General features: G+C 37.8%; 1 protein-coding gene across 6 annotated transcripts in view; it reads left to right on the forward strand.

Annotated features, from left to right (window-relative positions):
- The window catches only part of LYST (lysosomal trafficking regulator), a 197,721-nt gene that overhangs the window by 39,161 nt on the left and 130,608 nt on the right, over positions 1-27,952 (forward strand). For 5 of the 6 annotated variants that reach the window (XM_082640698.1, XM_082640696.1, XM_082640699.1 and 2 more), the window contains exons 2-8: positions 2,418-2,507; positions 6,576-6,774; positions 17,784-17,874; positions 19,588-21,667; positions 23,055-24,078; positions 25,840-26,001; positions 27,489-27,645. In XM_082640698.1, coding sequence (XP_082496824.1) covers positions 6,583-6,774; positions 17,784-17,874; positions 19,588-21,667; positions 23,055-24,078; positions 25,840-26,001; positions 27,489-27,645 — 3,706 coding nt within the window. In that variant the 5' untranslated portion in view covers positions 2,418-2,507; positions 6,576-6,582. Of the gene's footprint in view, positions 1-2,117; positions 2,508-6,575; positions 6,775-17,783; positions 17,875-19,587; positions 21,668-23,054; positions 24,079-25,839; positions 26,002-27,488; positions 27,646-27,952 lie in introns of those variants that run through there. The other variant, XM_082640697.1, reaches the window with a different exon arrangement.

A 27,952-nucleotide genomic window follows, 5' to 3' on the forward strand; every position in this document is an offset into this window, starting at 1 on the left:
TTCTTCTTTCTATATCTTACTTCAGTCCCTGAGAAGTAGGAGCGAGAGACTTTTCTCACTTTTGTGGTAATGTTTCACTTCTCTCTTTCTTCTCTTCACTCAGTATCCAGTGCATCAAACATACACTAATCTCAGAGCTCTGGAATACTCTTTACCTGGACACTCACACGGGCTGTTTTCTTACTTCACTCAGGGTTTTGCTCGGATATCACATCTTCAGACATTCCTCGCCAGCCCTATCTGAAGGCATTCCTGTCACTCTGTACCCTTATTCTGTTTTCCTTTGTTTTCATGGCACTTAGTACTACTACCTGACATTACAATAGGTTTATTTTTTCTCTCTCTATCCCACTAGAATCCATGAGGGTAGGGATTTTATTTTTGCTCTGTAATCAGTGTCAAAAATAGTAGCTGGTGTATAATGAATGCTCAATAAACATTTGTTTAATTAAATGGCATATTGATGAAATTTCTGATGACATAAAACTAGGGGGTATAGCTAATACATTGTCAGGTTTTGTTTTGTTTTGTTTTGTTGTGGGCATTTATATTTTACACTGTACCTGTCACTGAATTAGAGAAGTGAAACCTATTTTTCTGGGAAGGTCATTTATATGATTAGAGGCATTTTGTTATTATGCTTTTCATTTATGGTAAATTTTAAGACCATAAAAATTCTAGTAATATTGTTGGGAGCAAGTCTTACTTATTATGTCACTGTAACAATAGTTGTATTAGAAGGTGAAAATTGTAATGATGATGAATTTAAAATTTGGCATGATAGTTATAAAGTGCAAAAAGTAATAAGACACTGTTCCTGGCCTTAAGGAACTCATGACCTAGGAGGTAAGACAGTCATATAGATAAGTAGCTACAGGGTGTCCATGTAGTTTGGAAACAGGGGCAAAAGTATATAATGTCCTAAGCACATCTTCAATTTATTTTTTAAAAAACGCTGTATTTTCAGACTTTGTGGACACCCAGCATAATATAGGGTGATAAAGGTTAGAATACAGCTGTGAATAAAGAGTGATGGCAGAGTGAAGGAGGGCACAGCTGACTGTGCTGGCAGATAGGATTAGGATCTTGGATGGAGCGAGACTCCATGGATATATCCAAGCTGGGCTGTGTAAAATATGGAGATAAAGAAGCCATGTCCGTTTAAGAGCATTAGAAAAATCCCTCAGCTCGGCCTAGAAATGTCCCTCGGTAAGAGAGAGAAACAGATGGATCCAGTTGACTGTCAGCTTTCACTTCTAATGGCCAGGCTGAGTGAGCTGGAATCGTTTAGTATCGTGAGATAAATGGCTCCACCGTAGTCCAAGCTGGAGGGTGCCGGTGGTCAGCTCAATTCATACAAGACCTCCTCATGCTCATGATTTGATTGATCATTTCCCCGCCCAAATTCTAGAGTTAAAACTACAGGGATGATGCAGTAGGAGCAGGTCTGGAAGGTGTTTTGAGACTCCATTCCGGGGCTGTTTCCTTTGGTTGAGCAGTTGATGCACTGGTGCTTGGCCAGTGGAGTGGGCGAGTAGGACTGAAATCTAGCCTGTGCTTTGATAGCTGTGTGCCGTGGGCTGCATCAGCCTCGGAGGAGGTGCTTTTTCCCTAATTCACACAAAGTCCTATGTAGTGTAACAGCAGCTCTGTCCTATTTCCTGCCTACTTTATTCTCAAGGGCCTAGAATAGTGTGGTACGAGAACTGTTTGTCAAGCTGGAAGGAATTCAAGACAGTTCTCTAGATTTGAGCATTTTAAAGCAATTAAAGGTCATTTTGATTTTATATACTTGTGGTTCAAAATAAACCTTTATGTTTGCTTTATAACTGTAATAAGGAAATTTTTTCTCATGCCTCTGCCTGGTAAAAACTGTAGAGAAGGAGAAAACTACAGAGAAGCACCTTCTTGCTACCCCAGAAGTAGGAATTTATCCTTTGGTATTCTAGAAATAGCCTTCATTGTGTAATACACAAAAGATTAATTCATTTTTAAAGATTCAACAAGGATAGGAAATTTGGTGGTGGTTTATTCATTGTTTGGCTGTAGTATTTTCTGATTTCTCATATATCCTCAACCTAGATTTCATTGTTAAGAAGACTGATGTTGCCTGATTCTCCTTCCTTTGTAGTGATTTACCTGGAGGTTATAAGTTGTGGGTTGGGAGAAGAGCTGTGGGGAGCTACAGTCAGGTTGCCTTTTTCAGATCAAATATGTTCCAAGACTCCATCTCTCAAGGCACCATTCTTGAAGCTACGGAATTTTTTTAATGTGTTCCTTAGATTCAAAAAAATCGTTGTCTGTTTCATATATCAGACATGAAGACTGGCCTCTTGTTTTTATGTCAGAACTTCAGTTTTTAAAAATATTTGTTTTACTATTGATGTTAATATCTTTCTCTTTTTTTTTTTTGGTAGGTGAAGCTTTGTTCTAAGATTATTTGTTTCGTCTAGTTCATGAGCTCAAATCATAAAGACCCTAAATGTTACAGAAGTGTTGAAAGATTGGTAAGTATTTAATGTAACATATATTAGCAGTCAAAATCCTTGGTTCACTCCAAGACTTTGAAACTATATAGTTATGTGACATTAAATTTTTAAACCCCAAAGTGAAAACAGTTAGACTTTCTAGATATGTAAATTGTGGTTTATTCATACCATGGCATATTGCACAGTGGTTTAAAGGAATGAACTTAATGTCGATAGGGAAAAGCAAAGTTATGAAAGGATGCATATAATATACTATTTTTTATTAATTTTTATGGAGTATAGTTGCTTCACAATGTTGTGTTAGTTTCTGCTGTACAGCAAAGTGAATCAGTTATACATACACATATATCCACTTTTTTTTTTTTTTTTTTTTTTATCCACTGTTTTTGAGATTCCCTTCCCATCTAGGTCACCACAGAGCACTGAGTAGAGTTCCCTGTGCTTTACAGTAGGTTCACCTTAGTTATCTATTTTATATATAGTAGAGTATATGTATCAATCTCAATCTCCCAATTCATCCCACCCCCCATAATATACTGTTTATATAAAGTGTTAAAAATAACTAAAACAATACTGAATTGAGGTGTGGGTGGAGTGTGGCTTTCCTGTACTATAAGGTTTGATTTCTTTACACACACACACACACACACACACACACACACGGGAACTGAACTGAACATAGCATAATGTTAATACTTGCTAGATCTGAGGTCTGAGCATTGGCTATAACCTCATGTTATATGTTCTTTGCACTTTTCTGGGTATTTGAAATATTCCAAAAAATCTTTGAAAATTACCATGCAATCATCTTTTCAGTTGACATTCAGAATGGCTGAAAGGCAATAGGTAAATTCAGCATTCCTATTAGATGCATAGGAAGAAATAAGTATTTCTTAATGTGCAAAGCAAAGGTGTCCCCATCACCCCTACCAGTGTTGTTCTGCTAGTACTCATGCAGTTGAAAGAGTGGAAAGTGTGTGAATATTGGATAGAAAAATTCAGAATTTTTGTTATTTGTAGATGATAGGGTTTTATATCTGGAAATTCTGAGAAAATCAATGAGAGTTCAGTAAGAAGTTTGGACATAGGAGTAAAGTTTGGATATCTCAAAATAAATCTACTTCCTATAGGCCTCCTATATACCAGTTTTCTATCCGAGTAAGAATGTATCAATATAATGGAAAATAAAATCCCATTCAGAATAATGGCAAAAACTATAAAACACCTTGGAATAAACCTAACAGAAATGTGTGAAGCCTATTATATGAAGTAACAGCAATTTCTACTTCAAGGAAATAATAGAATAAGTGTGTAAATATTGTAAGGATGTTTATTGCAGCTTTGTTTATGATAATAAGAAACTAGAAATAACCTAAATATCCAACAGTGACAGATTGGTTACATAGTGATAGTACATCTAATAATGAAATATATGAACTATATGTAATATATACATGCAGTGGAATGTATTAAAAAGAGTAAGCATGCAGCTATTAAACAGAGTAAAAGAGAGCTCATGGAAGAAGATTTCCTAAATATCTAAATGAAACAAGCAGGTAATAGATCATCTATATGTAATACCCTATATATGTAACTGTGTATATATTTTATACACATTTTTAAATCAGGAAAAATGTTTCTGCATATATTATAATACTTTTTACTGACATGGCATCTTGTGCTTTTGGGAAGTGGGATTGAAATTATTTCCTCATTAATTGTCTAAAAATTCACATTAATTTTCATTATCTTAATTTCTTGAAGATAGGCCCTAATTATTACCACAGTTTTTTAGTTTTTCACATTTTTATTGTTCGTAAAGTTGCAGTGTGCCTTGCAAATGATGGTGTCTTAGAAACACTGTCAGTGGGCTGCAGTTGTGGAATAGTTGTTCTTGCGTGCCCATGAGGTGACCTCGGTCACAGCTGTTCACATTGTCAGCGCTTCAGTTGAGTAACATGAATTGTCGTACTATATCTGATGAGTTTTCAACGTTTCCTGGTTATTTTCTGAAATATTCTACCGACCTCATCTGGTAAGGTTAAGAAAGCCACCAGCATCAAAACTTACAGAATGATGTCAGCCTCTTTGGAAGAAAATCCCCAGAACAATAGGGTAGCACTCTTAAGAAATGTTGCATGGTGGATGGTCCTGATGGTCCAGAAGGTGATATTGTATGGAAAATTCTAAGTGATAAGGAAGCATTGTATTATAGTTTAATTGGCAGTGTTTTTTCTTTTGTAGTGGTACACTAAATAATTATGTATCTTAAAATCAATGATACATTAAGTGAAATAAATTAATAAAATTGGATAAATACAGACTGAATATAAATCAAGTTACTTGATTTATTGAACAATTTTACTTTACAAAAGCTTATAAAGAAGTAATATTAGGGCTTCCCTGGTGGCGCAGCGGTTGAGAATCCACCTGCCAATGCAGGGGACACGGGTTCGAGCCCTGGTCTGGGAGGATCCCACATGCCGTGGAGTAACTAGGCCCGTGAGCCACAACTACTGAGCCTGCGCGTCTGGAGCCTGTGCTCCGCAACAATAGAGGCCGCGATAGTGAGAGGCCCGCGCACCGCGATGAAGAGTGGACCCCGCTTGCCACAACTAGAGAAAGCCCTCTCACAGAAACGAAGACCCAACACAGCAAAAATAAATTAATTAATTAAAAAAAAAAAGAAGTAATATTATATATAATAGTGGCTATTGCTGCATTTTGGGATAGTGAGCGATGTACCTTTTTTTATACTTTTCTTTTCCTAATATTCAATATTTAAAATAATGGTACTTGTTATATTATAGAGGGGATTGTTATTGTAACAATATCTAGAATTCTGATGGGAATCCAGGAATTAAACCATCAGGCTCTTGAATGAATAGGAACCAAAGTAGTATTAGGAATTTCTTCGGTCTCTCCCTTTCATGTTTATCTCTTTCTCTCTGCATCCTCTTGGTTAATTTTCACTCAGTTGGCCTCAGCTACCTCATAGTGACCACCACAGGGTCATCTCTCTGTGACTTTCCAGCACAACTATGCCCCTAATTCAAATTCCTATGAGAGAGAAGATTGGCTAAGGCCTCTTTGCAGGCTGCACCATATGAGTCACATCTTGCAGCCATCGTATTTGTTGGCTGATCCTGAATCAGGTGTGTGTCAGCTGATTCGGGCCCAGAGACTGGCAGTGCCTCTTGGCAGTAGACATAGTCACATGGCCCACTGCCTTCTCAGCAGGGACAATGGAAAGTCTTCCCCCAAAGGGTGAAGGAAGACTGCAATACACATTTCATTTAATTTAAGTTGTCAGGTTACAAGGTTCTCAGGGTAGGGTAACTGGATGTCTCAAAATTACTTTTAATCCTAAGATTAAACTATTTTGAAATTCTTTGGGGATTTTGTTCTTCATGCTTTTTCCTCTTCTGAAGATTTATACAGGTTCTTCTTTACATTTGTGTTTTGCCTCTTTTTTGTCTGTTTTACTATACTGTTTTCCTTAATCCTAAAATGTCACACTGCCCTTTATTTGATTCAGATGTGTAGCAAGAAATGAAGTGCCATAACTTCAGCTACTAGAATTCTTGTATTTTTATTCACCTGGTGGTAAATCTTTTCCCCACCCACCCCTCATGTGTTTGAGGACGTGGGTCAGTGATTGTGGCTTCTATCAAGTGAAAAACAGTTTATATTTTTAAAAGATCCATTTGTCTTTCAAAACATGTACAGCAAGAATATTTTATAAGTTATGCATTTACTTTTATTCTGCAGTGAGGCGTTTAAGAGAGGAAGTCAGCATCTACCTTAACTGCCACCACTCCCTAGTGTCTTCTCTCCCGGCGCTTTCACGTACCCGTGCGTGGTTCCACTCAGCCATTTCACACCCAGGACTAATTTCTGCCATGTAGGGATATTTAAGGAGCCCCTGACTAGGTCAGAACTATGTCTGAAAAGATTATAAGGTTAGATACCAATGCCTAGTAATTTAAAGTTAGTCTTCAGTTAAAAACAAACAGCAACAAAAACACATAGTTTTAAACATAATTTTTAGTTTTTCTAATCTCTTTTCTATTACTTATTTTACAGCTCGGTCATGAGCACTGACAGTAACTCATTGGCACGTGAATTTCTGACCGATGTCAACCGGCTTTGCAATGCGGTGGTCCAGAGAGTGGGGGCCAGGGAGGAAGAAGAGGAGGAGACACACATGGCAACCCTTGGACAATACCTCGTCCACGGCCGAGGATTTCTGTTACTTACCAAGCTAAATTCTATTATTGATCAGGTAACATTTTCATATCAAATCATTTTTTTATCAGTAAATTTTAGTTAATTATAGATACATAATTTCTGAGAGTCTCTTTGAGATAAAGTTCTGTCTCTCACATCACTCAGATAAGGAAAAGTAGCCCCATTTGTGAACATATTATTTATTTGGATACTTTTCAAAATGTCTAAAATACCTTACAGTTATATATAGCCTTTCTTCTAAAATAGTTTCATATACACTATGCTTTTTATCCTAATTCCAGTGTGAGATAACTATGATTATTAGTAGAGATAAGATCACGATTCAGAAACATCATGCATTTGCACTTTCAGTAAGTATCAGGTATGTTTTTGAAAAGTTTAGTGTAAATGATATCTAGGGAACTTGCCAATTCTGGGGTGAAAAAAGTAGAGAATACTTTGTGTAAACTAATAATTGCTAAGTCTTTCATCTTGTACACATCTAGTTTTTCATACACTACTGTGTCTGCTTAAACTATGGTAAGACCATATGGTATTTTGCTGTTTCCTTATTATAGAATTAACAGAATTTTAAAGCTAGTTGGGACTATGGAGATGTTTTCATCTAACCTCCTTTGGTAGGTGAAAGACTGAGATCTGGAAAAATTAAGTAGCTCAAACAAGGTTAACTTGAAGCCCAGATGTGATTTATATCTATTTCATTTTAGTAGAAAACAAATACTTATTTTATGAAGGAAAAGTCCACCATCTGCTTTCACCATCTACTAATTAATACAGTTAGATAATAATATTTCAGTTAACTTGAATTTAAAGGATAATAAGGGCTCTGTAGCACCAATATGATGGACAGCTTTAAACACTTTAAATGTTACTGGCTTTAGATGTAAACTTAACCATTGTAAAATAAAATTTCTTTGCCATGAAAGCATTTTGCATATATATATGGGTAAATATAGATACTAAATACATATATTGGGTAAATATAGATACTAAAATTAAACTATCTGTTTTCACTGTAAGCTAAGGAACCTAACAAATATAAATCAGGATGTATTTGTTCACTGTGGTGTTTACCTGTCATGGAATTTTCCAGAATATTTGCAGGTTTATGTATTTTTTAATTTTGTTTATTTTTATTGAGGTAGCATTGATTTATAACACTATATAGGTTTATATAATTTTATTCTTTTTTCTGAATGTGGTTTATCAAATGCGACTAAATGTAATTTAATTTTTATATATTTGTATGACTTTTCTGTAAGTAAATTTTAAAAGCAGAAAAAATTATTTGTTAGACCACATGTAGTGATTTTTTATTTCAAAATTTTGATGACTTAGTATGCATATCATGCTCTATTCATCTTCTTACCCCACATTAGGACAATTCAGTGCTTTCTCTCTTTTTTTCTTAAGATACTATATAAGTAGCATCAGCAATATCAGTTACCCAGCAATAAATCTGATAAATTATATACAAATTTCTCTATAAAATTCTATAAAACATTGTTGAGAGAAACTAAAGACCCATATAAGGGTAGAATGACATAATTTTCATGTATTGGGAAAAATTAATATTGTAAATATATCTGTTTTCTCCAAATTGATCTATAGATTCCAGTGCAATCCCAATCAGAATCTCAATGGCTTTTTTTTTTTTTTTTTTTTTTTTTTTTTTTGCGGTACGCGGGCCTCTCACTGCTGCGGCCTCTCCCGTTGCGGAGCACAGGCTGCGGACGCACAGGCTCAGCGGCCGTGACTCACGGGCCCAGCCACTCAGTGGCATGTGGGATCTTCCTGGACCAGGGCACGAACCCGTGTACCCTGCATTGGCAGGCGGACTCTCAACCACTGCGCCACCAGGGAAGCCCTATCCTTGATTTTTTTTTGTTAACATCTTTATTGGAGTGTAATTGCTTTACAATGGTTTGTTAGTTTCTGCTTTATAACAAAGTGAACCAGTTATGCATATACATGTGTTCCCATATCTCTTCCCTCTCACGTCTCCCTCTCTCCCACCCTCCCTATCCCACCCCTCTAGGTGGTCACAAAGCACCGAGCTGATCTCCCTGTGCTATGCGGCTGCTTCCCACTAGCTATCTATTTTACATTTGGTAGTGTATATATGTCCATGCCACGCTCTCACTTTGTCACAGCTTACCCTTCCCCCTCCCCATATCCTCAAGTCCATCTCTAGTAGGTCTTATCCTTGATTTTTTAATCTTGGTACCAATATCAACTAGATGGGTGGCTTTAGTGACTTAATTGCTCCAGATCTCAGTATCCTCATCAGTAACATAAATACATCTAGTTGGATGACTTAAAAGATCTCTTCCAACATAAAAATGATTTGTTTCCGTGTAATATTTGATAATAATGGTTTCTAATTTCTTCTGTACCCTAATTATGAACATATATATAGCTTAATTCTAATGTAATTGGTAGAAAATTACATGATTTATTACTAATACAATATACCAAAAAAGAGCTAATATACACAACCATCTGTTATAAATATACTTTTAAAATTTCCAGTATGTATAATTTCCATACCTATTCACATTCTATGGATGTTCTATAAAGTTGTTACTTATTTTGCTGAGTAAAGTATGAAGTTTTACTGAAAGAGGCTGTACATTTATGGACAAAATGTAATTTAAAAAATAGCTATTTTATGTGTAAGAGTACTTTATTCTTCTTACATTTCTGTAGCATTGTCACTCTAATATATAACACTACATAAACGGCCTATCATAATAATACATAAAATAAGTATAATTGGAAAATAATCAGACTTTTAAAACTGTGGCTACACAGTTCATTCACTGGTTTATCCAGCAGACCATTATGTACCTACTATGTGCTAGCATCTCTGCTAGCTGCAGAAATACCAGAGCAGAGACTGTCTTTACTGGGAGCTCATAGCTTTTGAAGGGATGGACAGATATATGTATTTTTAATGGTGACAAAACAGTGTGAAAGTATTTGGGGAGTGTAAAGGAGAGAGTCCTCAGGAAATGCTTCTTAGAGAAATTGACATGTTTAAATAGGGATTGGCAGTGTAAAGGGGGAGGAGGCATTAGACCAAGGGGACTGCAAACGCAAACACACCGAGGGTTGGAGAAAGATCAGCTAGTAGGGTTAGAGCAAAGGCTGCATGTGGGGGGTTGGCTAGTCAGGAGACTGGAAGGCATAGACCATGTGATGGCAAGCCTTGTCTACCGTAGTAAGGAGTCTTAATTTTATTCTGAAAATATTGGGGAGGTTTTTAAGTAAGAGAATAGGCAATGAAAAGTATTCTTCAGATTGGACGAGTCAGTCATTGATAATATTATTAGCAAGAATTGCTTCTGTTGGAGAATAATACAAACTTTAAATTTAGTAAAGGTAATAATAATAAATAAACTTTAACTTACGACATCTAGTTCTACAGATTCTGTTTACACACATGCCAGGATTTATCTATGTGTGGCTGGTCTGGCAGGGATGAGGGGGAGTGTAGGGGACGCTGGCATTCCTACTTCTTGGAGGAGTGGGAGTATGATTGCAGTGGAAATGTTAACCACTGGACAGCAGTAGATAATCCACTGCATTATCTCCCTTTGCACCCAGGCTACTAGATAGGAGCAATGAATACATCAGTTGATTGCTGTGTAACAAACCACATTCCAAAAACTTAGTGGCATAAAACAGTGACTTATTTGCTCATGATTCTGGGGCAGTTCAGACAGGCTCATCTGGGATCACAGGCTCTGCTCCTATGGTGTCGGTGGGGCTTACATCCGAATGTGCAGTTGGTTAGCAGAAGACTGAGGGCTGTCAGATGGGGCCGTTGGCCAGGCTGCCTCAGTTCTCACCCACGCGGCCTCTCGTCTTTCAGGAGGCTAGTCTCAGCTTCTTTCCATAGATGGAAGCATTCTAAGAGGGTGAGGGGGAAGCTGCAGGAAGTCACATAATCTCACTTCTGCCACATTCTGTTGGTCAAAGCAAGTCACAAGGCCGGCACAGGTTTAAGAGATGGGAACATAAGAGTCCAGCACTTGATGGGAGGAAATGACTTGTGGCCACGTTTTACCTATGTAGTCTCCCTTCTGGCCACGATTATTAGCGTCCCTCCCACACCCCCTCCCTACCAGAACTCTCAAAGTAATGCTCCACAGTGGCATAGGCCCGAAGTCCATGAGCTCACGATGTGCGTCACTCCGGGTGCCCTCGGGGCTTCCAAGTGCAGTACTTTGGTTGCAGCTCTTCTTGGTTGAGAGGCTTGTGAATAAAAAGACAAGTTATCTGCTCCCTGCACACCCTGCACACAATGATGAGATAGGAACAAGTTAACCACACTACATACTTGTATTCAACAAGCAGGTGACAGGAGGCACATAGCAGCCATTAATCCACTGAAATGCAGCCAGGCATGCGTTGTCACACACCTTGCTCTGGAAGCAGGAAATATGTTTCTGTTCCTTAGGAGGGGTCCCCTAGTCTCCGATTCTCCAGGACTCTTGGCTCCACCCTCTGAGGTTTCCTCTCTTTTCCAGAATATATAGCCCATAATTTCAGCTTTCTCATTCTGCTTCCTGCCTAGTGGGCACCCAGAAGTCTATAATCATTTTAATCTGTCTCTGTCCCTTTTAGTCCAAGCTGTTAGTATTTTTTAGTAATACAACTTCTTTAAAAATATTGTGAGTTTCTTCTGAACCTTAGTGGAGTTCACTCCATGCCCCCAAAGCCACATCTATAATTGTTTTTGATACAGACCTCTCTCTACCTTGGGCATGTAAGGCTTGTGTGGAACAACACCCTCAAGATTCTTAGTAGTACTTTTGTCTAGCTAACAGGGTCTACTAGGTACCACCTTAAGTCTTCCTGGAGTCTTAACTAAGAGTATTACAGCCATTTAATAACCTTTTTTTTTTTTTTTTTTGCGTTACGCAGGCCTCTCACTGTTGTGGCCTCTCCCGTTGCGGAGCACAGGCTCCGGACGCGCAGGCTCAGTGGCCGTGGCTCATGGGCCCAGCCGCTCCGCGGCATGTGGGATCCTCCCGGACTGGGGCACAAACCCGTGTCCCCTGCATCGGCAGGCAGACTCTCAACCACTGCGCCACCAGGGAAGCCCTAATAACCATTTTTGATGGGAGAGGAGGAGGAGAGGGAACAGGGGCTGGTTGGGCGGACTATGACCTGCAGGCCAAATCCTGCTGTCAGTGATCTGTTTGTGAGCAGCACACAAGCTAAGAAGAGTTTTGGCATTTTTAAAGCATTGTTAAAAGAAACAAGAATATGCAACACAGACCATATATGACTCACAAAGCCTAAAATATTTACATTCTGGCCCTTTACAAAGTGAGTTTGCAACTCCTGGTCTAATTCAAGAAAAACTATTAGCATGCTCTTTTTTTTTTTTTTTTTAATTTTTTTTTTCTTTTTGCGGTATGCGGGCCTCTCACTGTTGTGGCCTCTCCCGTTGCGGAGCACAGGCTCCGGATGCGCAGGCCCAGCGGCCACGGCTCACGGGCCCAGCCGCTCCGCGGCATATGGGATCCTCCCAGACCGGGGCACGAACCCGTATCCCCTGCATCGGCAGGCGGACTCTCAACCACTGCGCCACCAGGGAGGCCCTAGCATGCTCTTTGACATCAGTGGGAGAAACAGTACATACAGTTATTCTGAGACGTCAGAATAACATTTGACAGAATCCATCTATTCTCAACAAAAACTCTAAAAATAAATTAATAGAGGGTTTCATATACAAAGAGTAGAAAAACCAAAAAAAATTTATTTTATTGAAGTATAGTTCAGTTACAATGTTGTGTTAACTTCTGCTGTACAGCAAAGTGATTCAGTTATACATATATACATTCCTTTTCATATTCTTTTCCATTATGATTTATTATATGATATTGAATACAGTTCCCTGGGCTATACAGTAGGACCTTGTTGTTCATCCATTCTATGTATAATAGTTTGCATCTGCTAACCCCAAACTCCCAGTCTATCCCTTCCCCACCCCCCTCCCCCTTGGCAACCACAAGTCTGTTCTCTATGTCTGTGACTCTGTTTCTGTTTCATAGATAAGTTCATTTATGTCCTATTTTAGGTTCCACATGTAAGTGATATCCTGTGGTATTTGTCTTTCCCTTTCTGACTTACTTCACTTAGTATGATCATCTCTAGGTCCATCCATCTTGCTGCAAATGACATTATTTCATTCTTTTTGGCTGAGTAGTATTCCATTGTGTATATATGTACAACATCTTCTTTATCCATTCATCTGTCCATAGGCATTTAGGTTGTTTCCATGTCTTGGCTGTTGTGAATAGTGCTGCTATGAACATAGGGGTGCATGTATCTTTTTGAATTATAGTTTTATCTGGATATATGCCCAGGAATAGGATTGCTGGATCATATGGCAAATCTATTTTTAGTTTCTTGACAAGCCTCCATACTGTTTACCATAGTGGCTGCATCAATTTACATTCCCACCAACAGTGCAAGAGGGTTCCCTTTTCTCCACACCCTCTCCAGCATTTGTTATTTGTGGATTTTCTGATGATGGCCATTCTGACTGGTGTGAGGTGGTACCTCATTGTAGTTTTGATTTGCATTTCTCTAATGATTAGTGATGATGAGCATCTTTCATGTGGGCCATCTGTATGTCTTCTTTGGAGAAATGTCTGTTTAGGTCTTCTGCTCATTTTTCGATTGGGTTGTTTTTTTGTTGTTGAGTTGTATGAGCTGTTTGTATAGAAAAACCAAAATTATTTTTAATAAGAAGCTTTGTAATAGAACCAGTATAAGAATAACTTTATTACTATTCTGTTTGACATCATGTTTTAAAAACATTCAATAGTAAAGTGGAGTATGAAAGTAATGACAGCTTAATATGAGAAAGATGGAGAAATAAAAATTTTTAAAGTGATGTGTACAGAAAAATCAAAAAGATCATCTGAAAACTGTTCAGCAAACTTATGGAATATAAGTCAAATGGAATATAAGTCAAATATATTGTTTCCTTTAACTAAAGCTATATAGCTAGGAAATTTTAAAAAGATTCTGTTTACAGTAGTATTGAAGAATGTTCACATATGTGTGTATAGATACATGTATTTTAGAAATAATTATAAAATTCTGATAGAAGAAATAAAGGACTTAAATAAATAGCACTTGGGACTTCCCTGGTGGTCCAGTGGTTAAGACTCTGTGCTTCCTCTGCAGGGGGTGCAGGTTCAATCCCTGGTTGGGTCACTAAGATCCTGCATGCTGTGCAGCACGGCCAAAATGAATGAATGAATGAATAAATGAATAAATAAATAACACATATTTCTGCTATGTCTGGAACATTAAATTTAATTAGCATGTCAAAATTTAAAGTAATACCATTAATACCAATTAAAATAGCTTCATTCCATGTTCCTTAGCATGTCATCCTGAGGTCCTTGATCTGGTGCCCACCTGCCTTTGTAGCTTCCTAAACATCACCTCTGGTTTGGGATCTCAACCTTTCCCCCCAATAAACTTGCCCTTTCTCTCCCATCCTGCCACCACTACTTCTGGATGGTTAGGATAGGTACTTAATATAAAATCCAGTCAAAACAATAGAATTGTGAAAGGGATGGTGCCTGGCACCTGGTAGGTACTTACAATATGCTTCTTACTACCTGGATGAGAGTGATTTCACTGTTTATTATTGGTATGGGGAATTTAAAAATGTCTGACACAGTCATTTTCCCTGCACAGGGGGGAACATAAAAGTGTAAGTATTAAATGAGGAGTAGTATGATTTCTGTAGATTGGACAGTCTAGGGATACCCAAGGAATGGATCTGTTTGTGTCATGTATTGCCTAATTTGGCATATTGAGCCCTGAGCTAAGTGGGAAGGAGCGAGAGAAGTTCCAGGCCACGTGTTGCAGAGGCCAGGGGCAGGAATGCCAGCTCACACAGCAGTGGTGATTTGCCAGTGTACTGTGGGGAAACAAGGGCTGAATTATAAGGACAGTGTGTCTATAGCACTTCTTCACACACCCTTGAGGTTTCACCAAGCTCTGTTAGAAAGTTATTAGTTCATCTGCTAAAGATAAAGACTCAGCTTAGGAGGACTCTGCAGGAATGACCTACCCAAAATTGGTTTACTTTTTTTTTTTAAAGACTATGTATCTTTTGCTGGCATCTTAAAAAATGTTGAGATACATACAGAGTACAAGCTATACGTGTGAATGTTATATAGACATCTTTAGTCTTATTAATTCTGAAGTAAAGCACATAAAAATGGGGCCCTTTGATATAATTTTTACTTCACATCCAGAATTCAAAGTCATTCATGCAGGTAATGTTTATGGATATCTGACTACATACTAGGCATCGAATGGCAGAAAAGGGAGGTGATTGCTAAGGACTAGAGCCTGAGCCCTGGAGTTCATGCTCTGAGAGAGGCCTGGGAAGTATGTTTGGAAAAGTTTCCCATCGTATTTAGAGATAAATCCAAACTCCTTCACATGACCCCCAAGGCCACATTGGATCTGGCACCATCCACCTCTCTGACCTTCCAGGCTTATCTCCTAGTGCCCTCCCCCATGCTATGCTTCAGCCACACTGGACTGCCTGCTATTCTATGGAAAAGTCAAATCCATTCCCAACCCTTTATATACTTCCTATGAGCCCTTTGCTTCCCTGTCTTTGCATGGATTCTTCCTTCTTATCAGTTAAGTAGCTGCTCAAGTGGCCCATCCTGACTAGCCAGTTTAAATGTTCCCCTTTCCATCACTCTGTCATCCCTCTCCTGTTTAATTTTCTCTGTCGCACAGCATTCTGTCTGAAATTTTCTTATCTGTGCCCATTATTTTCTGTCTCCCTTGCTAGAGTGTCAGCTTTGTAAGGATGTGAGTTGAGTATCGTCTTCCTTGTTCACCACTACATCCAAAGCGTCTGGCACATTGTAGGGGCTCAATAAGTATTTGTTGAATGAATGAAAGAGGAAAACGGGCATTCAGACATTAACCGTTCAGCAAGTTGGTTGCTGTACTAAATTAGAGGCATGAAACCCAACTTGACCTAGGGGGGATTAGAGAAGTCTCCCCATAGAGGAATTAAGACCTGAGGAATGAGTTGGCATTTGGCAGATGGGAGGATGGTGAGAGAATTGCAAGAGCAGTGTATGTGAGGAAGACGTTTGCAAAGACCAGTGGTGTTCAGGAAACCCTTAATAGCTGGACACGTGGGGAAGGGTCAGATGTGGTGATGGGAGCTACAACTGGACAAGTCAGTAGGAATCGTGTCATGAAAGGTCTTCCAAGCCTGAGAAGGAGTTTAAATTTTACTTTTGCAGAATTTTGAGGCTTTCCATAACCAGGACACTAGAAAGTGATAGTCAGAATCTATGTCTCTGCTTTCTCATTCCCTTCGACTCTTCAGCCTATCGTAATCTGACCTGCACCCTCATCACTCCATTAAAACTGTGTTTGTTAAGGTCACCAGTGACCCTCTACTTGCTAAATACTTTCCTGCCATCACCTTACACAATTAAAGAACAGCAACTCTTGACCTGGTTGACCTTTCTTTCCTGAGCTGCTCTCTTCCCTTGATATTTCTTGTTCTGCTTCTCTTTGGGGGAAGCTACATCTCAGTCTCCTTTGCAGGCTGCTCTTCAGGTCCACCATCCATAGTTCTTTCAATGTTGTTCTCCAGAACTCCATTCTGGGTAGAATTCTCTTGTCCTCCTGCATACTCTCCCTAGGAAATCTCACCCATGTCCTTAACCTCTGCCCTGATGACTCCCCAGTCTTTTTATTTACTTAACATTTTTTTCTTAAGCTCCAAATCTGTATATCCAGCTGTTTACTAAAAAGCTCTCTCTATTTGGATATCTTACAGACATCTCAAACTCAGTATGTCTAAAAAGTGAATCCATTATCTTTACCCCAACCTGACACCACTGCTAAATTTCCTGCCTTGGTGACTATTATCAGTTGCCTAGTGGCCTAAAGCAGAAACCTTCAAGTTCTTTTTGATCTTTTTTTTTTTTTCTCCCAGTATTATACCCCCACAGGTAGTCAACTGCAAGTCATTTCAATTCTCCCTTACAGTTTCTCAAATATGCCTCCTCCTTTTCAATTTTACTATCCGAGGGCTTCAGATCATTATTATCTCTCATCTGTATTGTTTCCCTGTCTCTGACACTGATCAATCCTTTCCCCTCCCTGCCAATTCCATCCTCTATATAGTGGCTAATCTGATTGTATCACCCTGACCCCCTCCCCACTGATTGATGTGAGGAATTTAAACTTGATTTGTCATTAATTCCTTGACCACCCATGTCCCAACATTTCCAGGTCTAGCACCTCCACACCTCTAACTGATAATGATTTCTCCTTTTTCTTAACTCCTAAACTGAATGCCTGTACCACACCTGGGTATGTACACATACGACATGCCTTCTGTTCTTTAACTGTTTTGTGTATATGTATTCTATGGACCAAATGAGGGGACCTTCTGCAGGGCTTGGACCATATCCTCCAGAAAGGGTAAGACAGTAAATGCTGTAGACCTAGTGTGCAATCAATAAATATTTATTGGATGACCTTCACTAATACGTCTTTCTCTCTTTAAATATATTATTTTATTAATAATGTCAGTTTCTCTTTTTAAAATTGCGTTCTCTGAGTTTTAAATTTAACTGCATGAAGACTTTGTTTTCTAGTAACTTATGTTATTGGTTTGCTAATTAATAGGGCTTAACTTTTCATTTGCACCTAGGGAATTTTTTTTTTCGTAGGTAAGGAATTCTTACAATGTGCATGGTGGTAATAACAGCTATTTTTGGAAAAATCAGCAAGAATGTGCTAAATACCGTCAAATACTCTTACATTCTTCTGTCATTGGCAGGGTTTATAAGTTGCAAAGTATCGCAGCTTTAATTGGATTTAAAATAGGTTAACTTGATTCTTCCTTCTCAAGAAAAAGGATTTTTTGGTTCAATTTAAGACAGAATATTAGGAATTAATGTGTTTCATGACCTTGGAACATGAAGGATTCTTTTATTTCTAATACAGGCATTGACATGTAGAGAAGAACTCCTTACCCTTCTTCTGTCACTCCTTCCACTGGTATGGAAGATACCTGTTCAACTAGAAAAGGCAGCAGGTATGTTTCTTTTCTTTATCATATCACCAGTGTTATCACAATTCCACTAGGGGAAAAAGGTTCCATTGAAAAGTTACTTCTGCTGTAACGGTTGATACGGCTCAAAATCAGAACGGTATGTATTAGTATGATACTTAATATGAAAAATTCTTTAGGCAAATATATTTTTATTTCTTCTAATAATACAGAAATCATGGTCCTTCTCAGGGGATTCCTTGAATGTAATGATGATTAGAAAATAGATGAAGAAGCAGAACACTTAGCAAAAGGAGTAAATCTGGATATGTAGCCTAACATCTGAGAAATGGAGAATGAAAAGTCTGAAGAAAGAAATTAAAGATTCTTTGCTTATTTTAAAGGCTGCTTTCCATTACCAGTACTCCGTCAATGACTTTTGCAGTTTAGTTTTTCTAGTGTTGCTTTTAAAGGATAAATTTGAAATAATATTTTGTTTCAGGACTTGGTAGAATTATTACACTTAAGGTCACTACATACTTTTAATTTCTGATTCAGAAAAAATAAAAATATGTGTTTACATATCATATTAAGTATATGAAACTTAGTTTAAATGTTTCAGTGAAGGGATTAACAGTTTTCCCCCTTGACCACTTCTGGAATATGCGAATTGTGAGATGCTTAAGGATATTTCAGGTTGGAAAAAAAAAAAGAAAAATCTCCTGAATTGTATTTTAATGCCATATATGCATTTTTAATGTATTTCTGATATGGAGCTCTCTTTTAGGGAGTTACCTAAGCTCTTGTAATATTGTTATCCTACATATTTGTTGATTCACTGATTCTGCTTTTGTTTTCTTCTTAACTTATAGAATTCACAAATTGTTAATCACTTAAGAAATCTAATTTGTGTCCTTTTGGGGAAGTTGTCTTCATTGCCTGCATCTTTTGCATACATGGAATTTGTCAGACTCCTTTTAATCTCCCTTAGTTAAAGCACAAGTCTTTTATTTACAGATTTTTAAATTTATTCATTCTGAATTGTAACTATATCTTTCGTATAGATCTTATTACGTGTTATTGCAAAGGGAAAGACCAATTTCATTATCTTTTTAATTCGTATGGAAAAGTTATTCATTTCCCTAAGAGATAGGTCTTGAGTGGTGACCACACGGCAGCCCTAGGTTCTAGGCACTGAGGATGAAACAGGAATGCCTGTACCTGTGCCTAGTTCAGTGCGTAGCACATGCCGTAGATATTGTGAATGAATAACTCATTTAACTTCAGTCTTGGAGAACATTTGGTATCTACTGTATGATTTTAAAATAATTTTAGAAAATCTTAAAGTTTCTAAGTTATATCAGGGCTCTAAACTAAATACTGTTTTGAGAATATAATATACCCCTGTGACTTAATTAATGGCATTATCGGAGGAGATTTGTAAAATGGTAGGAATAGTAGCGCTAAATACCAGCACTACTTTCCTAACACTGTTCTCCTTGTTGTTTTCAGAATCAATTTGTATCCTTTGAACCAGTGCCACCTGGTACTTAACATGAGTGGGATAAGGAAGTGAAGTGATAAGGGGAAGAGGGGGAGTAGAGACATAACAGAAGGCTAAAGGAAGTCAGCCCCATAATAAAAATATACTGAGGATAAACTCCTAAAGTGAATGATAAGTAAGAGGGTAATCACCTATGCAAACTGAGTTTTAAAACACATTAAGGTATTCTAAATTTTCTTTCTTCATATTGTTAGATTTTAATCTACCGTTCTCAGCTGATATAATCCTGACCAAAGAAAAGAACTCAAGTTCTCAAAGATCTACTCAGGAAAAATTATATTTAGAAGGAAGTGCCCCAGCCGGTCAGGTTTCTGCAAAAGTAAATGTTTTTCGACAAAGCAGACGACAGCGTAAAACTACCCATCGCTATTCTGTAAGAGATGCAAGAAAGACACAGCTCTCCACCTCAGATTCAGAAGTCAATTCAGATGACAAAAGTATAGTAATGACTAAGCATAGAAGGTCCCATCTGCTGCAGCGTTTTGTAACACAGTCTCCTAAAGAAGACCACCTTACAGCAAAGCTTGACCACTTATCAACCAAAGAACAGACCCCTCCTAATACCATGGCTTTGGAAAATTCCAGAGAGAAGATTCCAAAACAGGAGTCAAACACTGACATTTTAAGTGAGCCAGCGGCCTTGTCTGTCATCAGTCACATGCACAATTCTCCATTTGACTTATGTCATGTTCTGTTATCTTTATTAGAGAAAGTTTGTAAGTTTGACATTACCTTGAATCATAATTCTGCTCTAGCTGCCAGTGTAGTGCCCACGCTGACTGAGTTCCTGGCGGGTTTTGGGGACTACTGTAATCTCAGCGACAATTTGGAGAGTCGGATGGTTTCTGCAGGTTGGACTGAAGAACCGGTGGCTTTGATTCAACGGATGCTTTTTCGAACAGTGTTGCATCTTATGTCAGTAGATATTAGTATGGCAGAGATGATGCCAGAAAGTCTTAGAAAAAATTTAACGGAATTGCTTAGAGCAGCTTTAAAAATTAGAACTTGCCTAGAAAAGCAGCCTGACCCTTTTGCACCAAGACAAAAGAAAACACTACAAGAGGTTCAGGAAGATTTTGTGTTTTCCAAGTATCGCCATAGAGCGCTTCTTTTACCAGAGCTCCTAGAGGGAGTTTTACAGATCCTGATCTGTTGTCTTCAAAGTGCAGCTTCAAATCCTTTCTTCTTCAGTCAAGCCATGGATCTGGTTCAAGAATTCATTCAGCATCATGGATTTCATTTACTTGAAACAGCAGTTCTTCAAATGGAGTGGCTGGTTGTAAGAGATGGGGTTCCTCCTGAGGCCTCAGAACATTTGAAAGCCCTCATCAATAGTGTGATGAAAATAATGAGCACTGTCAAAAAAGTGAAGTCAGAGCAACTTCATCATTCAATGTGTACAAGAAAGAGGCACAGACGGTGTGAATATTCCCACCTCATGCATCACCACAGAGATCTCTCAGGTCTGCTGGTTTCGGCTTTTAAAAACCAAGTTTCCAAAACCCCGTTTGAAGAGACGGCAGATGGAGACGTGTATTACCCCGAGCGGTGCTGTTGCATTGCAGTGTGTGCTCACCAGTGTTTACGCTTACTGCAGCAGGCTTCCTTGAGCAGCACGTGCGTCCAGATTCTCTCGGGTGTTCAGAACATCGGCATATGCTGCTGTATGGATCCCAAATCTGTGATCATCCCTTTGCTCTATGCTTTTAAATCGCCAGCACTGAAAAACTGTCGGCAGCATATATTAAATATTCTTAACAAACTTATTTTGGATCAGTTAGGAGGAGCCGAGATACCACAAAAAACTAAGAAAGCAGCTTGCAATATTTGTACCGTTGACTCAGATCAACTAGCCAAATTAGAAGAGACCCTGCAGGGAAACGCATGCGATGCTGAACCTTCCTCAGGTTTATCCAGTCCTTCTTACAGATTTCAAGGGATCCTGCCCAGCAGTGGATCTGAAGACTTGTTGTGGAAATGGGATGCCTTAGAGGCTTATCAGAATTTTGTTTTTGAAGAAGACAGATTATGTAGTGTGCAGATTGCAAGTCACATTTCCAGTTTAATCCAGAAAGGCAATATAGTTGTTCGGTGGAAATTGTATAACTACATATTTAATCCTGTGCTCCAAAGAGGAGTTGAATTAGCACATCATTGTCAACAGCTCGACATTACTTCAGCTCAGACTCATGTATGTAGCCATCATGACCAGTGTTTGCCCCAGGAAGTGGTTCAGATTTATTTAAAAACTCTGCCTATCCTGCTTAAATCAAGGTTCGTGTGTGTGTGTGTGTGTAGATATTTTTTTCTCATTGTATGCTTTTGAATATCTTTATTATTTATTTTTTCCTAGGATTTAATTTTTTAGTTTAACAACTACCAAAAAATTCCCATCCCATGTCAGATTTTTTTTTAACATTTAGTATTTGTTCATTTGTTTGTTTTTATTGGGGTGGTCATGGAGAAGAGGATAGAGCCATTGATTTTAGTTTCTCTGAAAAAGAAAAAGTAAAGTTTTAAATATATTTCTGAGAAAAAGATGGACACAACACAAATATCCAACAGCAGCGGCAAGGTTAAATTAATTATTTTATATTTTGTTGATGTACTATTATTAGCCATTAAAAAATAATGTTTAAAAGGATCATGTTGGGACATGAAAAAATGCTTATAATATTTTATCAATAAAATAAAAAAAATTAAAATATCATCCACTTATTTACAACTAGGTAAAATATACATATACATAAAATGATAATTATTTATGGAGGTAGTGAAATTAAGGGAATTATTATTTTTTAAATACCATATCTACATTTATTGCCTAAGCAATATATGTGGAAAATACAGTTAAGCAAAAAGAAGAAAATTAAAATTACTTAGAATCCCATCAATGAGTTTTGCAGATTTTGTGATTATCAACTCTGATACTTAAAAAATAGTTTTATAAATAAAGCTTGCTTCTGATGGGTAGTTTGGCCTTTCAAATTAATGCATATACCATTTAAAAAACGTAATAAAATACAACCCATCTGTGATCACTCATTATCTTTACAATCATTTTTTTTAAAATTCCTGACATTCTGACATTGTTTAAATAGAACTGACTTTGCTTTGAAAGTTTTTAACTCCTTGGCATATTTTTGGACAGTGATCCAGATCCGTGAGTCTTACCTGAGACAGAGCTGATAAACTTCAGATCTGCAGTTTGGTTCTTTCCCTGAGTGACATACAGATTTAAAACAAACAAATGTCCTGGGTGAACCATCAGGCAGACAAACAAATGGACACACAAATGCCTCCGGGCTTCCGGAGTGTCCATCTCAAATGTGATGGTGGCTGTGGCACTGAGAATTTATAGAGAAATTTGCCATTTGGAGAAAAATACACTTCGTTTAACTTAACTTGAGATGTGTTGCTTCGTTTAACTTGAGATGCATTGTAATCTGTTCTTTTCAAATGCTGCTGGAGTGTTTGAAGAAGGATATAAAAGTAACTAGAAAGCCACTTAAGATCCTGGTCATATCTGAGGACTTCAGCCAGATAATTGATGAGTTGAAATAGGTAGTGTTTAGCAATGACATATTTAAATAGTATATGTACCTACTTATAAATGATGTTGCTATATGTAAAAGCTCTCATATTTTTTTTTCTCTCACAGGGTAATAAGAGATTTGTTTTTAAGTTGTAATGGAGTGAACCAAATAATTGAATTAAATTACTTAGATGGTATTCGAAATCACTCGCTAAAAGCATTTGAAACTCTGATAATCAGCCTAGGGCAACAACAGAAAGATTCTTCAATTCCAGGTATTGATGGGACAGACCTTGAACAGAAGGAGCTGTCATCTTTAAATGTCAGTACTTTGTACAACCAGCAAGCTTATTCAGATTCTCAGAGTCTTAGCAAATTTTATGCCCGCCTCAAAGATGCTTATCCAAAGAAACGGAAGTCTGTCACCCAGGATGTTTATATCAACACGATAAACCTCTTCCTCTGTGTGGCGTTCTTGTGCGTAAGTAAAGAAGCAGAATCTGATAGAGAGTCAGCCAATGATTCAGAAGATACTTCTGGCTACGACAGTACAGCGAGCGAGCCTTTGCAACACATGCTGCCATGTTTCTCTCTCGAGAGCCTCGTCCTGCCCTCTCCCAAACACATGCACCAAGCAGCAGACATTTGGTCAATGTGTCATTGGATCTACATGTTGAGTCCAGTTTTCCAGAAACAGTTTTATAGACTTGGTGGTTTCCGAGTATGCCATAAATTAATATTTATGATAATACAGGAACTATTCAGAAGTCCTGAAGAGGAGCAAGGGAGAAAGGAGGGAGATATAAATGTAGATGAAAACCAAGATTTACACAGACCTTCTCAATCTGAGGACACTGTGAAGGAAGATTTATTATCTTTGACTGTGAAAAGTGACCCCACACCTTCAGAACTGGGTAGTCTGAAAAAGAGTGCTGACAGTTTAGGTAAATTGGAGTCACAGCCTATTTCTTCCATGAACGTGGAACATATTCCAGCCGCAGAAGCTGCTCCTGAGGAAGCAAAAGTATTTACGAGTCGAGAAAGCGAGACCTCACTTCAGGGCATACGACTTTTGGAAGCCCTTTTGGCTATTTGTCTTCATGGCACCAGAGCTAGTCAGCAAAAGATGGAATTGGAGTTACCTAATCAGGTAGTAACTTGTCCTTCATCTAGCTATTGTGTTTTACATATACATATATTTATTTATTTGTTTGTTTGTTTAAAGTTCTAATGTAATACTATTGTCATTTTGTTTTTCCAAAGATTCTAAGTTTTGAGGTGCTCCTGCGTGCTTAGCACAGTACCAGGTACTGTGGCGGACACAGAGGAGTACATGACCCTGTTCTTGCCCTCAAGAAGCTTACGTTTTAGTTTGGAATTCAGAACCCACATGTGACAAATTTACCAACTCTGAAAGGCATTAGTTACTCATTGAATGTCAGATGAGTAATAATGAGTATTGTATTTCAAAGTTCAGACTCTTCAGCCTTGGTGTGATTCTGTTTGGTGCCCTGCCCAGATCCCCTACCAAGCTGATACCCCCGTCCACCGTCTACTGCAGATGTTGGCTGCTGAGGACTCACATCTGCACGCATCTCCCAAGGAGTGCCCTTGGCCGACCTGGGGAGGGTGCTCAGAGCCGGTGATTGATGGGAATGGCTTGGCGGGGGGGTGCCAGTTTCTGTGGTGCAGCTGAGGCTCCAGAGCTTCCCATGGAATTAGGCTGGGGCTACACAGTTATTCTGGAACCGCATCTTTGCCTGGCTTCTTTCCCTGACATATTCTGCCTCCCTCACACCTTTGCAAATTTCTCCTGAGAGCATGTCTCAGAGAAAAAGGAGTCCTCAGTTTCGGGCCTTGCTTCTAAGGACACTTTGAATATGGCAGATCCCTTCTTTCCTTACTAACTCACTCCTAACCATTCTGTCAGCCAGCAGGCTCTCCTAACTGCAGTCCCAGCCTCCATAATGCTTCCTGTCTAAAACATCTTGTTGCCTCCACGTTACTCACAATTAAAATAGACACTCCTTAGTATAGCACGCAGAGCCCATCACAGTCTTGCTTTCACTTCCTTGTTTAGCCTAATTTCCTGCTGTCCTTCACCATGCTGCAATCAGCCATACTGAACTGACACCTTCTCGAGATGCCATTCTTTGTCATCACTTCTGTACTTTTGTACCTGTTCTTCTGTCTGGCGTATTCTCTCTCTCTCTGCTTCTATGCCTGCTGTCTCCAACTTGTTCTTCATTGTTCATCTCATACAGTCCTTCCTCTGGACACTTTGACAGGTCTCTCAGGCACATCCTCTCTTTTCTGTACTCAGAGAACTTTATTTATAGCTCTTGTATGGTCACCATCATATCTTGTCTGTACGTATCTGTGTCTCACGTTGGATGGAGATAATTCCTTAGGGAAGAAGTCAATTTCCTATCCATCCTTATGGCCTCATCCCCTAGTAGAGGAACATAGGCAAGCAGTGAGAGTTCCCCTCAAGGACAGATGGGAAGGAGTAAAGAAGGGAGGAAGAGAAAAGGATTAGAACATAAGTGCTTCTTAGAGTCTTAAGGAATCTCCAAGAAGAAGGAATTTGTAAAATCTAGAGATGGTTAATCAAACCCCTGAAGTTTTAACTAAACGTTTTTTGCGTGATACAATTAATTTATGGTACATTGAAATTCAAAACCAAATAAGATGAGTAAAGCATTCGATAAATTAAAATGTTGTTATTAATTGTAACAGTAGAATGTATAAGCTCTAGGTATTTATAGTCATTTTAATTTCATATCAACTGCAAATAAATGGACTAGTGTTTACTTAAGTAACTTAATTTATCATTTGTTTTGTCACTGTTTAATTTTTTCTTAAAGCATGTTAATTTTCTTAGTCTCTCTCTCTTTTTTTTTTACCTTAGAACTTGTCTGTGGAAAATATACTGCTTGAAATGAGGAGCCATCTTTCCAAGTCAAAGGTGATTGAAACAGAATTAGCAAAGCCTTTATTTGATGCCCTGCTTCGAGTTGCACTGGGGAATCATTCAGCAGATTTTGAACACGATGATGCTATGACTGAGAAGGTATGAATAACTGACAGTTGTGTTGTTTGGGTGTGACTGGCAGAGGCAGAAGCGTGTGGGATGGGAGTAAGACACCAACGAATGTGGTTAGGACATATGGGCCAGGATTTGGTCATGTGAGTTCGATGGGCCATGTCACCGTCATGTGGGGTGGATTGTATTTAGTCAGTGCTATATCTCATAAAAAACAGGAGAGCAGTATGACATGCTTTTCTTCATCTAATCTGGAGATTTTCTGAGAATTACTTCTAGTTAGGTGGAAAGGTATTTGATAAGTCTTACGTATAAACTGATAGTTTATTAAATAACAATTCAGGGATGGCAGTGACTCAGCTGTCTTATTTGATCCTATATTGGTACAGCTAATATTTCCAGAACACTCTTCTCACTTTAATTTTAAATCACTCAGCATTAAAAATGACTAGTACTTGCATAGAAAATAGCAGTCATAGTTTTTAGTTGTTCTGTTAACATTGTTTTCTAAAATAACTATTTTAATTTTTTTTCCTGAAACTCGGATACATATTTAGTTAATTTCCCTCTCCTTTCATGTTTCCTTACCTTTAGTTAATTGTCACCTCTCCTTTATCCTTATGTAGCTTCTTTTTAAATTCCTTGGTCTGGACATACATTGGCATTTTATAATCTTCTGCCATAATATTTTATGTTACTGTTTGTCATAACTTAAAAACTTACTGAAATAACTACTAATGCCTTCATCATATTACTGAATCAGCTGGTTAACTGGAAAATGTTAAAATACCTACCTAAAATGTCAAAATACCTAGGTGGGTTAAAATACCTACCCACTTATTAAAAAAAAGTTTACTCTACCTTTTATTACTGTTGCAAAGATAAAATACTCTGAGCTTCTTCATATGTGTTTTCTAAAATGAAGATATTAGTAGCATTTTTATAAGAGAAGGAATATTTCATGCCACAAGATATTTCACAGGGAGTTAATGCTGGAACTCTTGATTTCTGAGATGCTTTTATATAGACAACTGCATTCTGAAATCTTAAAATGAATTTCCTTGAAATTTTTTCATCTCTTCTCTGGTTATCTAATTTATGAAATACTTTATTTATAAAAATCCCATGAAAAAATATTTTCCATGAACAAATATGTAAAAATAATACATATTTATTCACATGAAGTTGTAAGAAGTACAACTTAATTCTACCTCATTGTGGTTTTTAGTCATTTCTTATCATATAACTAGAATGAAATTTCTTAGACTTATTTTTCAGTAAAACTGAAATGACCTATAGCTTAATCTTTTAGGACAGCTATTTTTTGAGGTGTTAATCAAGAAAATTATTCTGTGCAAATTTCATAATGTGTAATGGTTAATATTGATTCCTGAGATTTTTTTTCTTAAAATACCGAAGCTGTCTTTAAAATGACTTTTGAGTAGTAAATACTTTATTTATGAAAAATGAACAAACATTACAGCTTTTGCCTTTTAATTACACTGATCTCATAGAGTCATCAGTCTGAAGAAGAATTGTCATCCCAACCTGGTGATTTTTCAGAAGAAGCTGAGGATTCTCAGTGTTGCAGTATTAAACTTTTGGTTGAAGAAGAAGGTTATGAAGCAGATACTGAAAGCAATCCTGAGGATAGTGAAACCTGGGATGATGGTAAAATATCACTGAAGTACTTGTGATTGGATTTGAAGTCAGATTATTAATTAACAAATGGTTCATAATAATATCACTTTAGAATTTTATATTGCCTTACATTATATTGCCTTACATTTAAAAAGTGCATTGCATCATCATTTCATTTGATCTTGACAACAAATTCTGGCATTCTTGTAAGCAGTTTAAAACAATGAGATATATTTTGTTATCACAAACATTGACCGAGTGCCTAAGAATACAGGGTAGAGGAAGTCCCTGCTTTCATATATATTCTGGTGGAAAAGACAAACAATAAGTATCAGAA

This window comes from Mesoplodon mirus (genome assembly GCF_964341445.2).
Source record: "Mesoplodon mirus genome assembly, chromosome: 2".
In the NCBI taxonomy this organism is placed as follows: Eukaryota; Metazoa; Chordata; class Mammalia; order Artiodactyla; family Ziphiidae; genus Mesoplodon; species Mesoplodon mirus.